Source organism: Peromyscus maniculatus, chromosome 8 (assembly GCF_049852395.1).
Source record: "Peromyscus maniculatus bairdii isolate BWxNUB_F1_BW_parent chromosome 8, HU_Pman_BW_mat_3.1, whole genome shotgun sequence".
Taxonomy (NCBI): domain Eukaryota; kingdom Metazoa; phylum Chordata; class Mammalia; order Rodentia; family Cricetidae; genus Peromyscus; species Peromyscus maniculatus.
Genome location: NC_134859.1, coordinates 17781178 through 17797437, shown reverse-complemented (window position 1 = coordinate 17797437; position 16260 = coordinate 17781178). Strand labels below are relative to the sequence as shown.

Below are 16260 nucleotides of genomic sequence, written 5' to 3'. Positions count from 1 at the left end.
CAGCCTGGGCTACCAAGTGAGTTCCAGGAGAGGCGCAAAGCTACACAGAGAAACCCTGTCTTGAAAAACCAAAAAAAAAAAAACAACAACAAAAAAAAAAAAAACTAAAAAACAAAAAAAGAGCCAGGCAGTGATGGTGCACACCTTTAATTCCAGAGCTTCGGAGGCAGAGGCAGGCGGATCTCTTGTGAGTTTGAGGCCAGCCTGGTCTACAGAATGAGTTCCAGAACAGCCAGTGCTACACAGAGAAACCTTGTCTCCAAAAAGAAAAAAAAAAAGAAAGAAAGAAAGGAAAAAGAAAAGAAGGAAGGGAGGGAGGGAGGGAGGGAAAAGTGGCAAGCCCAGGCCAGAATCCATCAGGACAAATGGGCATGTCCGAGGACCTGAGGTCTGGACTGTGGGTCTATGGACAGTGAGGACAGAGGGCACCACTTCAGACCTGAGGCTTTGAGGGGCTAACAGAAGGGTTCTCTACCTGTGGACATTGGAATAAATACAATGGGGGAGGGGAAACTGTTAAAACAGGACATGGTGGAAGGACCTGCAGAGAGCGACTGTGTTGAAAGCATTGCACAGGTAGTTCAAAGCTAGCCCAAGAAGACACAGCAGCATGGGGAGGAGCTGCCTGCTTAGGCCGGCCAAGTCTCACCCCACGTGACCCAGCAGTCCCAATGGGATCCCTGTGTGGACTGTGACACACACAAAAGCCAAAGCCAACACTCCAGCAGGGCAAGACAGCAGTTCCCTCCAGTGCCCCTGGTGTTGTGGGGGCTGGCCAGGATGGGGTGGGATAGGGTGGGGTGGAGTGGGGGGGGGAGGGGAGAGGAGCGGGGGTGGGATGGGAAGGTGTAGTGCTGTAAAATCAGAATCGCAGGCTATTCGGATTCTTTGCTTTCTTCCTGCTCGTGTGCATGCCTGTGAAGTACAGGTTTCCAAAAGCTACATGGCACTATATGCCCACACAATCAGAAAACTGCCAGCCCTTGTTCTTTTTTCTTTTTCTTTCTCTCTCTCTCTTTTTTGTTTGTTTTTGTTTTTTTGTTTTGTTTTGTTTTTTGTTTTTGAGACAGGGTCTCTCTGTGTAACCCTGGCTGTCCTAGAACTTACTTTGTAGACCAGGCTGGTCTCCAACTCAGAGATCTGCCTGCCTCTGCTTCCCAAGTGCTGGGATTAAAGGTGTGCACCACCACCATCTGCCCAGCTCATATAAAAATGTGAAACAGCATTCTTTCACTAACTTGTTTACAAAGTGCCGTTTACAGGGTCAGGGATGTAGCTCAGTTGGTAGAGAGCTTGCCTAACACACACAAGGTCCTGGGTTTGCTTCCCCAGCTCCACATAAACCAGGTATGGAAAGTAGAAGCAAGAGAATCAAAAGTCCAAGGCTATTCTCAGCTACGGAGTAAATCTGAGGCCAGCCTGGGCTATCTGTGACCCTGCTTCTCTTTCAGAAAAAGAAAAAAGCTCTAAAGCCATGTGTGCTAACATCAGGGGTGTTTGTACTAAGAACTGAACCAGTCTGGTGTGCTCTACAAAAGCACCGCTCACACCCACCTTCCCCACTTGAACTCTATCCCCATTAAACCGCCCCACCCTTACCTCAAACCCCTCCAGGAACCCCTGGCAAGCTCTCCCACTGTGTGCTACAATTTGCCTGCTCTGGGTACCTCCTACAAGAAGACTCCTATAGGACCCAGTCCTTATGATCACACATCAACTCATATTTCCTTCTCCACCAGGAGATCCTAGAAATCACCTTCCGGGACTGAGTATATAGCTCAGTTGGTAGAGCACTTTGCCTAGCATGGAGGAAGCCCTAGGTCTGAGCCTCGGCACCATGTAAAGTGGCACAGGCAATGCACCAGAATATGGATATGATATGATAAAAGGTAGAGTATTGAATCTACTCTGAAAAAAAGGGGAGAATATGGATAAGATAAAAAGGTTGATTATTGAATCTACTTTTAAAAAGCAACTACTAGTTTTAAATATTTTACATTGGGTTGAATTTTTGTATATTGTATACAAATTTCATATATTGACACAAATTTGTGATTAATTTTCTTAGAACATACTATACATACACTTCTAATCTTGTTAAAGGTATTGTACCCATACAGTTCATTTAACGATGTAACACAAATTGCTAGTCCTTGGGAGTTATTATTACCAACTGATTAGGATATAAAGAAATGAAAGTTAATAGTTATTACAACTGAACTTGTAGTCATATTAGGTATGTTTTTAAGGTCAAACAGATATGTTTTAGATAAACAGGTCATCTTCAAACACTTCAGAGATCTACAGAATATGGCATATTTAAGATGTTTTAATAACACAGATTTTTTTTTTTTTTTATGACAATGAGACATGTCTGCCCCTGGCAGCATCCATCTACTTCAGAGAACATGATGGGCATCAAAGAAACTCATTATGGAGTTTACTTTGTTTGTGGCAAGTTAGCCACTGGGCAGGAAAATGTCCTTGCCTTGACTGTGACAGTATGCTGTCCAAATGGACAAGCAGGGCACAAAAAAAAGGAATGCCAAACTTTGCCAAGAGAAGGTAGGAAGGCCCTTCAGAAAATCCTGCTTCACAGATGAGTCTGTCAGCTATGCTAGGCCTGTAGGCCGAAGATGGATGCCCCAACATCACAGAGGAACCTTGGGTGACTGTCCAGGCAGCCAGTTGTTTCTGTAATTTCTCACATTTTTCAGAAGTCATTTATTTGCACTTCCTGTTTACTCAGTAAATATTATTTCCTTCTTGAGTCTCTGAGGGAGTTGAAGACTAGGTAGTTATAGTTTTCCTATAGTTAACAAATTCAGAAAAGAAACTCACTAAAGACATGTAAAGTGTGTAAGTTTGAAAGTCATCAAAAGATAGTTTTCAATTGGTAATACAAGTTAGGATAGAAAGTGAATTAGGTACACATAAGACTCACCAAAATAATAATGGAGTGCTTACTCTGAATTTGTCAAATGTTTATGGACTAGACATTGTTCATGGAAGACTGTGTGTGTGTGTAATTGCTACTGAAATCCACACACCTAGACTCCTCCTCCCCGTTTCTCTCTCTCACTGCCCGGGAGTCCTGCCTATACCTCCTGCCAATTGGCCGTTCAGGTTTTTATTACACCAATCACAGCAATACATCTTCACACAGTGTACAAATATTCCACAACAAAGACGTGATTCACAAAGATCCATATGCGGGGTCAATGGGAGAGCTGAGGATAAGAAGAGGGCACTGCAGAATATACACAACCCTGAGTTCAAGGTCTCCAGCTCCACAGTGGGGCAAGAGGGAAAAACAAAAGCAGTGAGCCAGACATGATGGCACACGCATATAATGGCATCACCCAGGAGACAGAGACAGGACAGTGAGTTCAAGCCCAGCCTCGGCTACATAGTGAGCTCAGAGCCAGCCAGTCTGAACTGCACAGCAAACTTGTGTGAAAGAAGAAGCAAGGAGGGGGAGAAGGGAAGGGTGAGAGGAAAAGAACACAAGGCAGACGACAGAACAGAAGAAAAGTTTATCCACGAGTGAAGAACTATTTCCACTTAGTAAGGACCAGGAAGTTGATGTTTCTATTTTCAATCTGTCCTTTCTTCTTTCGCTCAAAGAGCAGCATCTACTGGACCCTTTTACCCTGAGGCTGGCCTAGCCTCCACTCAGAAAAATGGCAGTCGGCATTCACAATCCACCTGGTCATAGTTAAGTGCTGTATAGACACTCTCAGCCCACTGTGGGCTCTGGCTGAGGTTCTATGTTATAGAACCTTCTAATAGGTACAAAAGCTTCTTGTTATCACAGTTAAACTCAACTAGCTCTTAGTTTGCTAACCAGTCACATACATGGCACAGAAAACGTAAAACAGAGATCTCTCCATAGCACAGCTTGCAAATTAGGGTGTCAATCATACAGCAAATGACTCTCCTTGGCGTGCAGTGCAGCTAGTCTCACCCCAAGCTGGATGCCTCCCACCCTAAGTAGCCTCTCTGGGACCATGGCAGTACTGAGAGAGTGTGAAAAGAATGTGAGGCACCTCAGAGGTACAAGTAAATGATACCCTGTTGGCACTTGGTGCTGCTCCGACAACCACTAAGAATAGCCAAAGCATAGAATAAGATAAAAAGTGGTCTGCTACCTGGGTAGTTACCTTGGGAGCCAGCTCTCTGTATTATCTGAAAATAGATTTACATTTGAAAGAAAAAAAGGACTGTGTATATTGTATATACTTATTGTACTCACTGTATATAGTTTTTCTTATTAGTTATAACCTTCTTTTATTATTTTAGACAAAAAAGGGGAAATGTGGTGATTTATTGTGTACCCTAAATTTTGCCTGAAGATCAGAGACCAGAATAAGCCACTAGATTAAACATAGATGCCAGGCAGTGGTGGCACACACCTTGAATCCTAGCACTCAGGAGGCAGAGAACCATCTGGATTTCTGTGAGTTCAAAGCCACCCTGGACTACATGAGATTGACTCAGTCTAACAGAGAAACAGAGCCAGGCAGTGGTGGCACATACCTTTAATCCCAGCACTAGGAAGGAAGTAATATGGCAGGGCAGAGGAAAGTATATAAGGTGTAAGAAGACAGGAACTAAAGGCTTTTTGGGCTGGAGCTTTTCCAGCTGAGGAACCCTTTTGGCTGAGGACTCAAGAGGCATTAAGTCAGAGGATTCATGAAGTTGGCTATGTGAGATGTAGCAGTGGCCTGTTCCTTTGTCTCTCTGATCTTTCAGCATTTACCCCGATATCTGGCTCTGGGTTTTTTATTATAAGACCATTTTAGGATTCCGGCAACATCAATACATGCCTGTAATACCAGCACCCAGGAAGTAGAGGCAGGCAGGTTCAAGGTCATCCTCAACTACGTAACAAGTTTGAGACCAACTGGGCTAGATGAAACCCTGCCTCCAAAAATAATTAAACAAACTACCTCTCTATCGGTTCACAAGAATTCTGTTAGTGTCTGCAGCTGCAGAGCTCTCTGCTGGGTAGGTGGATTCTCAGATTTTATTTTTTCCCTTTATCTCATAGCAGATTTAAAGCTGTGGAAGCTCACCCTCAGGGTAATACAATAGACATGGCAATGCTGGGTTGCAGAATGGATGCAGGATACTGCCAGGTTCTCTCAGTGGGCCTGTACCACCTGACATTCTCACCAGCAACGTAGAGTAGAGGTGCAGCTTCCACAGGGCTGCAGCAAGAGGATGTGTGCAACATCTACATTTTTAAAGATAATTATGGTAATTATGTGCATATGGGAGGGTATGTGTGCATGAGTACAATACATGTGGAGGCAGAAAAGGGTATGTGATTCCCTGGAGTTGGAGTTACAGGTAGTTGTGGACTGACCTGACAACATCAGCAAGTCCTCTGGAAGAGCAACAAGAACTCTTAATAATGGTCCAGCCACTGTTACAGCCAAGATTTAAACTTTTGATAACATAATAGATGAAAAATGGTATCTCAAGGTTTTTTGTTTTATTTTGTTTTTTGAGACAGGGTTTTTCTGTGTAGCTTTGCGCCTTTCCTGGAACTCACTCTGTAGCCCAGGCTGGCCTCGAACTCACAGAGATCCACCTGCCTCTGCCTCCTGAGTGCTGGGATTAATGACGTGCACCACTATCACCCGGCTATTTCTGTGTATTTATTTATTTTTATGTGTATTGGTGTTTTGCCTGCATGTCTGTCTGTGTACCACCAGCTTACCTAGTGCCTCTGGAGGCCAGAAGAAGGCATCAGATCCCCTGAACTAGAGTTAAAGATGGTGGTGAGCCACCATGAAGAGCAGCCAGTGCTCCAAACCACCAACCATCTCTCCTTACCTTCTTTTTAAACTTTTGTTTATCTTTTAAGTGTTTTGCCTGCACATATGTCTATGTGCCACTTGTGTGCCTAGTGTTCAAAGAGACCAAAAGAGGACATCTGATCCCCCGATCTACAGTTACAGACAGTTGTGAGCTGTCACAGGGTTGCTGGGAATTGAACCTAGGTCCTCTGGAAGAGAAGATGGTGCTCTTAATCACCAAGCCATCTCCTCAGCCCTCAAAAAGATTTTAATTTGCATTTCTCCTACGATAAACAAAACTAGCCATTTTTTTTTCCAGCACTGGTGAAAATACACAAACACACAGACAAAATATGCCATGGGGTCTGGAGAGAGAGCTCAGTGATTAAGAGATTGTACTGCTCTTGCAAAGGACCTGAGTTCAGTTCCCATCCATGTCAGGTTGCTCATAACCATTCACAACTCCAGCCCAAGGGAATTTGACCCCTCTGACTTCTATGGGCAAGAAATATACAAACAGGGTTTTTTTAAATAAAGCAAATCTTAAAAGGGGTGGTAGAAGTGGAGAGATGGTTCAGTGATCAAGAGTGTTAACTGAGGGCGAGGGGGTGGCAGGGGAGAGACAGGAGGTGGTGGTACACGCCTTTAATCCCAGCACTCGGGAGGCAGAGGCAGGCGGATCTCTGTGAGTTCGAGGCCAGCCTGGGCTACAGAGTGAGTTCCAGGACAGGCAGGGTTACACAGAGAAACCCTGTCTTGGGGGCAGGGGGTGTTGACTGTTCTTACAGTGGACCAGAGTTTGATTCCCAGCACCAATGTCAGGTGGCTCTTAACAGCCTATAACTCACTCCAGGGGTACCCTATGCCTCTGGTCTTGGGCATTAGCACTCACATGCATATAACTACACACAGATTTATACACACACACAACTGAAAATAATATAAATCTTAAAAAAAATTTTTTTCCAAAAACAAAAGGCAAATACATTGGACAAAGGCGCCTTCCTGCCTTCTGAAGACAGTCCGACCTGTAGACAGTCCAACCCACGAGCTGTGTGAGCCTCGGAATAACTATGAATGCAGCCAACGCAACTGTAAAATTATGCTAAACATGCTGAGGTAGGTTTTTTGTTTTTATTTGGGGGGGTTGTTTGTTAACTGGACTGCATGGTTCTGGAAGTGAATTCTGTGGATGAGAAGATTGTGTCACAATGACAACAGGCTGGGGACAGCTTGGGAATCCTGGGAATCCTGGCAGAGGATGGAGCTCCATGGTAAGAACACTTCTTTGGCACATGTGGGATCCTGAGTTCCACCCCAGCTGCCAAGTCAACTAACACACAGGAGATCTGAAGGTCCTCCACTGGCATCATCAGGACCAGACCCAATGGGCCCATGAGCACCAAGAACGCATTGAGAAGCCAAACACTGTGGCCCAAGCTAGAATGCCAGCACTTGGGAGGCTGAAGTAGGAGGTGGTAACCGCACGCAGCCTGGGCTGCACAGTGAGAGCTTGCGCTGAGGAGAAGCAGGAGGCCAGGCATTCTCTGTTCTCTCTCCTGCAACCTGAACTTAAGTGAGAAAGATGATCTTTTTGGTTTTTCGAGACAGGGTTCCTCTGTGTAGCCCCGACTGTCCTGGATCTTACTCTGTAGACCAGGCTGGCCTCGTACTCACAGAGATCCGCCTGCCTCTGCCTCCTGCCACCATCGCCAGAGAGAGAGAAAGATGATCTTGTGGACTGGTTTTCTTTCAGAGAAAATGTTAATCTTTCTAATCAAGAGGACCTTTGCTCACTTTTATTGGTGCTGAATCAGCTAGTAAAATTAAAATTCCATTTAACTTTAAAAAGTTTGAGTAATCAGTTTACTGGCAGGCCGTTTAATGTAACCTAAACAACAGTTACAAATTTCCCATAGGAACAATGTTCGACTTATTAGGTCAATGACTTACAGTAGTGAAGGATTTCACATCTTTACAAGCCTGGAGAGGTGTCATAGGCCTCTATGTAGGAGAATAAGCCAGGAGACTGAGCACAAAGCTAGTTTTCTGAGTTATCTACAGATACCTATTTCAGCAAAATGAAATGTGATGGCAAGGCATGTGGGCACATCCTGTGATTATTAGAGCATATATATGTGGATTATATATATTATATCATATGATACATGTTGGGAGGCAAAGGCAGGGGGCTCAGGAGTTCAAAATACCCATAAGCATAAAATAACAAAATTTAAACACACACACACACACACACACACACACACACACACACACACACACACCAGACATCAGAAACCTTCAGTTTCAAAAAAAGGAAAAATTGACATGGTAACGCAGGTCTATACTCCTAACACTCAGGAGGGAGACAGGAGAATCATGAGTTCAAGACCAGCAATTCACAGGGAGATACTGTCTCACAACTCCAAAAATAGAATAAATTTTAATTTAAAAAAATTTAGACGGGAAATGTGCTAATATGCAATAATCTTCTCAGGATAGAGGATACTGGTCACACACTGTTATATTTGGAGTCTCTCTCTTTGGTGGGCACTGAAACGGCCTCACTCTAACTAAAGTTGGCCTTGAACTCACATCAGGCTTCCTGCCTTAGTCTCCCTAATGTTGGTAGTACAGCAAAAAGCCACCACCCCGGCTTCTGTATTACTTACTTTAAAGACTTATATTTATTGTTTTAATTACGTGTCTGGTGTGGGTGTGTGCATATGAGTTCTAGTACCTGTGGAAGCCAGAGACACTGCAGCTCCTTGAACTGAGTTATGAGCAGCTGTGGGCCACTCAGTTCAGGTACTGGGAACCAACTCTGGGTCCTCAGCAAGACTGGTACATGTGCTCAACCAGTGAACCATCTCTCTAGACCCTAATAATTTTTATTTTGTTGTTTAATTTTCATTTATTTATTTATTTTGAGGTGGGAATTCTCTGGATAGCTCTGGCTACACTGGCTGTCCTGGAACTTGCTCGGTAGACCAGGCTGGCCTCAAACTCAAGAGATCCATCTGCCTCTGCCTCCCGAGTGCTGGGATTAAAAGTGTGTGCCACCACCACCACCACCACCCTGAAGTTTTTATTTTTATTTTATTTATTTATACTGTGTAACCCTTGCTGGGATGTAACTCACTGTATAGATCAGTTTGGCCCTCAACTCACAAAGACCTACTCGCCTCTGCCTCCTGAGTCCTGAGATTAAAGTTCTGTATCACCATGCCCTTGTATTTTACACCACTGTTTGCCTGTGCTTTGTTTAATAATAAGCATGTGTTACTTTTGGAATACAACAGTTCTTTTTTTAGATGCTAACAAAGCTATCTTTTATCCAAGAACAAACAGGAACTTTATCTGATTTTAGTAATTCAGTCAACACAGACCCAGGGGTACACATTCCCTCAAGCACTCACACACACACACACACACACACACACACACACACACACACACACAGTCACTCTCACACATGCCCATTTTCTTTTTTTCTTTCCTTGTAGGACAGGATCTCACTGCGTAGCCCTAGCTGACCTAGAACATGCTATGTAGAACAAGCTGGCCTCAAACTCAGAGACCTACCTGCCTCTGCCCACTAAATGATAGGATTAAAAGTGTGTGCCAAGTGTGGCCACACATGCCCATTTCATGCCTACACTAGACACTTAAATCCAAGGCTAGGACGGAGACCAGAAAGAACAGGGGAGCAGTAAATCATAGTGTCAAACATCCCTAAGAACTTCCGACTGCCCACTGACAACAGTGCAGAACAAGGAGCAGAGGACACGACAGAAATACGTTCACTTCTGCATCTCCATCAGAGTGCTATGGAGGACAGACCGTGCCTTCCAAAATCAGAGCACTCATGGCTCCAACAGCAGTGTTTGCTGGAAAGGAGCAGTGGCTGTTAAAAGCTAAATGCTGAGAGCCGGGAGGTGGTGGTGGTGGTGCATCCCTTTAATCCCAGCACTCGATCTCTCTTGAGTTCGAGGCAGCCTGGTCTACTGAGTTAGTTCCAGGATAGCCAAGGCTACCCAAAGAAACTTTGTCTTAAAAACCAAAAGAAGGGCCGGGCGGTGGTGGCGCACGCCTTTAATCCCAGCACTCGGGAGGCAGAGACAGGCGGATCTCTGTGAGTTCGATGCCAGCCTGGGCTACCAAGTGAGTTCTAGGAAAAGGCGCAAAGCTACACAGAGAAACCCTGTCTCGAAAAACCAAAAAAAAAAAAAAAAACCAAAAGAAAAAGCCAGGCGGTGGTGGCCCGTGCCTTTAATCCCAGCACTCGAAAGCAGAGCCAGGAAGATCTCTGTGAGTTTGAGGCCAGCCTGGGCTACAGAGTGAGTTCCAGAAAAGGTGCAAAGCTACACAGAGAAACCCTGTCTCGAAAAAACAAACAAACAAACAAACAAACAAACAAAAAACAACACAACAACAAAAAAAGAGAGAAAAAAAAAAGAAAAAACAGGGGCCAATCCCTTCTCACAATTCAGAAGCCTTGGGTTCAACACCCAGCACGCACCCCATAAAACTAGGTGTGATGGCACACACCTACAATCCCAGCACTCAGGAGATGGAGGAGGCAGGAGGATCAGAAGTTCAAGATTATCTTCCACTACAAAGCCAGCTGAAGGTGAGTCTAGGATACCTGAGACCCTAAAATAAAAAGAAGAAAGGAAAAGGAAAAAAAGAAAAGAAAAAAAAAGATGAAGCTTGACATTCTACCATGCCCCTCCTTCCTCCTTCCCCCGTCAGACTCCTGTGAATGACTCTGGATGGTATTACAACACACCTGATCTGCCACCAGGTGAGGTAACCAGAGCCACACACACCATGACAGAGAAGGACATGACAGCCATCTCTATTATAAATGCGAGTGCTCCTATTAAAAATTCAGACAACCTGCTTAATAATTGAAAACACTACCTACATAAACAGATTACAGAAAAGACACTGGAACCCACTGCAGTGGCTCACACCTGTGATCCCAGCACTTGGGAGATGGAGGCAGATGGTTTAGGAGCTCAAGGTCACCCTCCTCACCACTGAGACCCTGACTCAAAACAAATTAAATTTAAAAAATAGAAATCGGGTAGTGAGATAGTTGGGTAGGTCAAGGTGTTTCCTGCCAAGCCTAACAACACAGAAAGGAGATGACCAAACTCCTGAAAGTTGTCCTCTGACCTTCACACCCAAAAAAAATGTAGGAAAGAAAAAACCCTTAGCTTAGGTTAGGCATGGAAGCAAGTGCCTTAATCCCAGCACCTGAGAAGCAGCGACAGATAAATCTCTGTGAATTCCAGGCCAGTCAAGGCTACAGAGTAAGATCCTGTCTCACAAAAAACAACCAACCAAACAAACAAAAATCCTTATTTTTTAGATAAATACAGAATCATTTACAGATAAAGCCTACAAAGCATCAGGAATCTGCTTGAAAAAGTAGAGGGGCCAGGAGGTGGTGGCACATACCTTTAATCTCAGCACTTGGGAGGCAGAGCCAAGCTGATCTCTGTGAGTTTGAGGCCAGCTTGGTCTACAAAGAGAGATCCAGGACAGGCACCAAAACTACACAGAGAAACCCTGTTTCAAAAAAACCAAACCAGAGAAAGAAAGAAAAGAAGAGAAAAGTGTCCGGGTGGAGAGACGCTCAGGGATTAAGGCCTTGCTGCTTTTCCAGAGACTCGGTGGCTCACAGCCTCCTGTAACTCCAGCTTCGCAGACACCTGCATGTATGTCTCACACAGACACATAAATAAGTTATAAAATCTTTTAAAAGGAAGTGGAAGGATGAGTTGAATCCTGAAACTCCTGGGACATGAGAGAGAGCTCTAGAGACAGCACTCACCAGCTCTCTCTACTGTGGATATTCAAGGTTTTTTTCATCTTAAAAATTTCAAAATACATAGATTGTGGGAATGCTTCGCTTTTCTCTACACTTCTGCACTAGTGGTTAATATTCCTGTCTTTGCTCCTCTATAATGTATGTCTGAGTCATGAGGGCTACCAACATAAAGATTAACTTGCTTTCCTTTGTGTGTTATCTGCTCCAAACAGTAAGACCACTCACAGAAAGCCAAGAAGTCCCCTCCACAACCCCAGGAGGCTAAGTCAACACAACATCTCTTCCTCCTGAGCTGCTAAAAAAAGAAAAGGACCTAGGAGATTTCCCTCCACTCTCTATGCCAACAAATCCTTGGCCATCAGGGCTTCCCAAACTGCAAATTCCATCAGGAGCTGTCAGAGCAAAGAATTCTGACCCATTTCTAGTCTGTGCTCAAGAATGTGGGATTGGTGGCGCACGCCTTTGATCCCAGCAGAGGCAGGTGGGCCTCTAGGAGTTTGAGGTCAGGCTGGTCTACACAGCGAGTTCCAGGGCAGCCAGAATTACATGGGGAGGCCCTTTGAGGAGGAGGGTTAAGGCGAGGGGCAAGAGGTGTCGCCAAGTTTTCCCCAAAGTAATCAAGTTGGGGAAGTGATGACCAAAGACATTTCTCAAAGAGAATTTTATGCAATTCACTGAACTGAAATTTGGTAGAAATACTCTGAGCCATTATATCTACAGTCATCTATGGGTTAAGAGCTAAAATAAGAAACTCTCCGATACCGTTCCAGCAAGCAGTGAGGCCTAGGGAAGCTCCTCAGACTTTCCCAGCTTCTAGCTTTCTACCTGTAAAATAAGGGTGAAACCCTGCTTGTCTAATTACCACCCCAGAGGACTAGAGCAATGATATGGTAAACACATGATAGCAGAGCCAAGTCATGCTAAAGGGCCAATGCGGCTCCGGCCTGGCACAGCCTACTCAGTAGGACTGGATCTAGAGGCAAGCGTAAGTTAAAGGGAAGACACACCGCAGTAAACAACTGCCAAGCACTGGAAAGACCTCTCCGGGCCAGGAACGAGGAACGGACTACAAGAACTAAGCTCTATGGATAGAGGCCAGCAAGAGGGCTCATGGTAAAAAGCCTCCCGGAAGCTGGCTGGCCCCAGGTGTCAGCTTAGTAGAGGGCCCTGAGTTAACCAGGGCCCAGTTCTTTCCATCTGCACTTCGGATGTTACAAATAGAGAGGTTTTAACATCATGACTAAGAGAAATATATCAATTTGCTCTTTTTTCCCCTTGGTTTTTGGAGACAGTCTTGCTACTATCCAGGTTGACCTCGATTTAGACATCCTCCTGCCTCAGTCTCCTGAGTGCTGGAAGCAAGGACTACAGATGTGTGTGCCACCACACCCAGCTTATTTTTATCCCCTTTCTTAAAGCCCGTTAAGCTCAAACATGCAAATGTACTTGAACACCCACTTAACAAATGTTTGCATGTGTGAAGAAGGAATAGCATGAAAATGAACAGATGAAAATCCTTGAGACTTCCAACCAGGAAGTAAGCAAACCAAGGGGGACCTGTAACCTAGTTGATGTCTTTTCAGAGACTTCCAACCAATAAATAAAGAGGAACACATAACCTAGCTGACGTCTGCTGGGTTACAGGCAGAGCAGACAGCCCTGCTGGCATCTTCAGCCCAAACAATTAAGTGCTGAAGGGGACAAGGACTTGGCCTCGGAGCCGGCTTCCCCAGGGGCTGGCAGTAGACGTGTGGGACCCTTGCACGTGAATTGTGCCTCTGTTATCTTTCAATCCATCTCACCTGCCCTGTAAGCGTGGGGGCCCTGATGGCTCTGCTAGATCTGGGGCCTGCCATGAAACTCCTGGGCTCCTTCCCTTCCTTTTCTTGATCATGATGCAGAACTCTTGTGTACTCTACTGTGTGCATGCGTGCGTGTGCGTGTGCGTGTGCGTGTGTGTGTGTGTGTGTTGAAACACACTGGGTCTCACTCTGTAGCCCAAGTTGGTCTTGAGCTCACTATGTAGACTAAGCTGGTCTTGAACCTGCAGCAATCCTGTCTCAGCCTCCCAAATGCTGGGACTACAAGCATGCACCATCATGCCCAGCTTAAGATTTATTTTGTGCTTACTGGTTGTGCTGTTTTATTGTAGAGCAGAAATCCTTCATGTGATACAAAGGACTGAGCTCCAGGCCACGAGCATGAAGCAAATGCTTTTTCCACTGATCTACATCTCCAGCCATTTTTAATTCCTAGGTCCTTCTAGCCTCTAATTGCACTGTCTCTCAAACAAAACCTAGTACAACAAATGGGAAACACATAAAGTAAACTAACTCTGCTCAAGAGACATCTACAAGTCTGGCCTCTGATGTCCTAAACATGGGTGGCAGAAGCGAGGCCCTGAAGAGGGTTTCCCACTCCCGGATCTAGGGAATAAGTAGCAAGTGGAACGCTAGAGGAGGGGACACTTGACTCGTGGGTATACCTTCCTCTAAGAGGGAAGAAGGGATTCCGGAAAACGACCCTAAACAGAAATCGGAAACACCTCTCCGGGCCAGAACCATAGTTAGTTTGTTACCTGCTCCGCCCCGTAGACAGTGGCGAACTGGATGAAATCCTCGATGCGGACGAACCCATCCCCATCACTGTCCAGGGCGTCGAACACCGTCCTGAGGCGCGCACCCTCCTCCTGGGCTGTCCCAGGCTCGCTGGACAGCGACAACGCCGGGCCTGGGTCCGAGGGTGGCCCGGGACATGCCTGCAGCAGTTCGCCCTCGGAGGCTAAAGGCTCTAGGGGTAGGCCCAGCGTAGGGCAGCAGCCTTCCAGTTCCTCCGGCCAGCTGCAAGGGACTTTGGGCTTCTCTGGCTCTTTGAACTGGAGACACGGAACTTTGGGTTCCTCTCGGTCCTCCGGCCAGAAGCAGGGTGCATCGGGCTCCTCCTGCCAGCAGCCCGTTGCATTCTGCTCCTCTGGCCAGAGGCACAGCACCGGGGGCTCCTCAGACCAACAGCGAGATGCGTCAGGCTCCTCTGGTTCATTGCCCCAGAAACACGGTGCGCTGGGTGCATCGGGCTCCTTCAGCTCCTCGGGCCAGCAGCGAGGGGCATCGGGCTCCTCCGGTTCCTTGACCAAGAGGCACGGTACGTCGAGCTCCCCCGGCCACAGGTGAGGGGCGTCAGACTCCTCTGGCTCCTTGGCCAAGAAGCACCCGGTGTTCGCCTCCTGGGAACAGCAGTGAGGGGCGTCAGGCTTTTCCAGTTCCTCGGTAAAGAAGCACGGCGCGTCGGGCTCCCGGGGCCAGCAGTGAAGGGCGTCAGGCTCTTCCAGTTCCTCTGCCAAGAGGCTCGGTGAGTCGGATTCCTCCCACTCTTTGGCCAAGAGACACCGTACGTCGGGCTCCTGGGGCCAGCAGCGAGGGGAGTCGGGTTCTTCCAGCTCCTTGGCCAAGTGGCACTTTGCGTCTGGCTCCTGGGGCCAGCAGTGAGGGGCTTCGGGTTCTTCCAGATCCTTGGCCAAGTGGCAGGATGCGTCTGGCTCCTGAGGCCAGCAGCGAGGGGCGTCGGATTCCTCCCACTCTTTGGCCAAGAGGCACGGTACGTCGGGCTCCTGGGGCCAGTAGCGAGGGGCGTCGGGTTCCTCCAGCCCCCTGGCCAAGTGGTAGGATACGTCGGGTTCCTCCAGCCCCTTGGCCAAGTGGCAGGATACGTCGGGTTCCTCCAGCCCCTTGGCCAAGTGGCAGGATACGTCGGGCTCCTGGGACCAGCAGCGAGGGGCGTCAGGTTCCTCCAGCTCCTTGGCCAAGTGGCAGGATACGTCGGGCTCCTGGGACCAGCAGCGAGGGGCGTCAGGTTCCTCCGGCTCCTTGGCCAAGTGGTAGGATACGTCGGGCTCCTGGGACCAGCAGCGAGGGGCGTCAGGTTCCTCCGGCTCCTTGGCCAAGTGGCAGGATACGTCGGGCTCCTGGGACCAGCAGCGAGGGGCGCTGGGCTCTTTGACCCAGCGGCTAGGAGCGTCAGGCTCCTCTACCTCTTCGGGCCAGCAGATTGGCGGGTTGGGTCCCTCTGGCCACCGTTGAAGCTGGGCGTGTTCCTCGGGCTCATCTGACCAGCCGCGAGGAGCGTCGGGCCCCACCAGCCCCTTGACCCCGCGCTGGGGCCCAGACGCCGGCTCGTCGTGGTCGGACAGGGAGATCGGCTGGCTCAGCTCCATGATACGGCGCCGGCTAAACTAGGGATGATGCGAACGGCGCTGGAGGCAGACAAAGGCGCTCAGGGCGCGGCGGCGGGCGCGGGCATCCCCGCGGCGACGCGGGCGGGCGCGCGCGGGGCGCCCGGGCTGCTGGGGCTGGCGCTCGGGCCCTGCTCCGCCCTCGCCCATCTTCACACCGCGCCTTAGCGGCTCCCGGCCCCGCAGCGAGGCTGGCGCGGGCCCATGTCGGCGGCGCGGCCCGGACGATGTGAGGACCCGGCGGCGGGGAGCGGGCGGTGGGAGACAGGCACCGGCGGGGCAGCGGAGGAGGATGAAGCCTGAGCACCAGAGCTTAGGGACCCAGTGAGGGACGCCGGCGCCGGCCCGCCCTCCGTCGCGCGTGACGTCAGCACGTCCTGTAG

The 16260-nt window shown here is 47.9% G+C and overlaps 1 protein-coding gene across 4 annotated transcripts in view; it reads right to left on the bottom strand.

The window, feature by feature from the left end:
• Rab11fip3 (RAB11 family interacting protein 3) overlaps positions 1-16002 on the bottom strand; it is an 83661-nt gene extending 67659 nt beyond the window's left edge. For 2 of the 4 annotated variants that reach the window (XM_076578116.1, XM_076578117.1), the window contains exon 1: positions 14228-16001. In XM_076578116.1, the coding sequence (XP_076434231.1) occupies positions 14228-15859 (1632 nt within the window). In that variant the 5' untranslated portion in view covers positions 15860-16001. Of the gene's footprint in view, positions 1-14227 lie in introns of all 4 variants that reach the window. The other 2 variants (XM_076578115.1, XM_076578114.1) reach the window with 2 other exon arrangements.
• Positions 16003-16260: the final 258 nt, after the last annotated feature.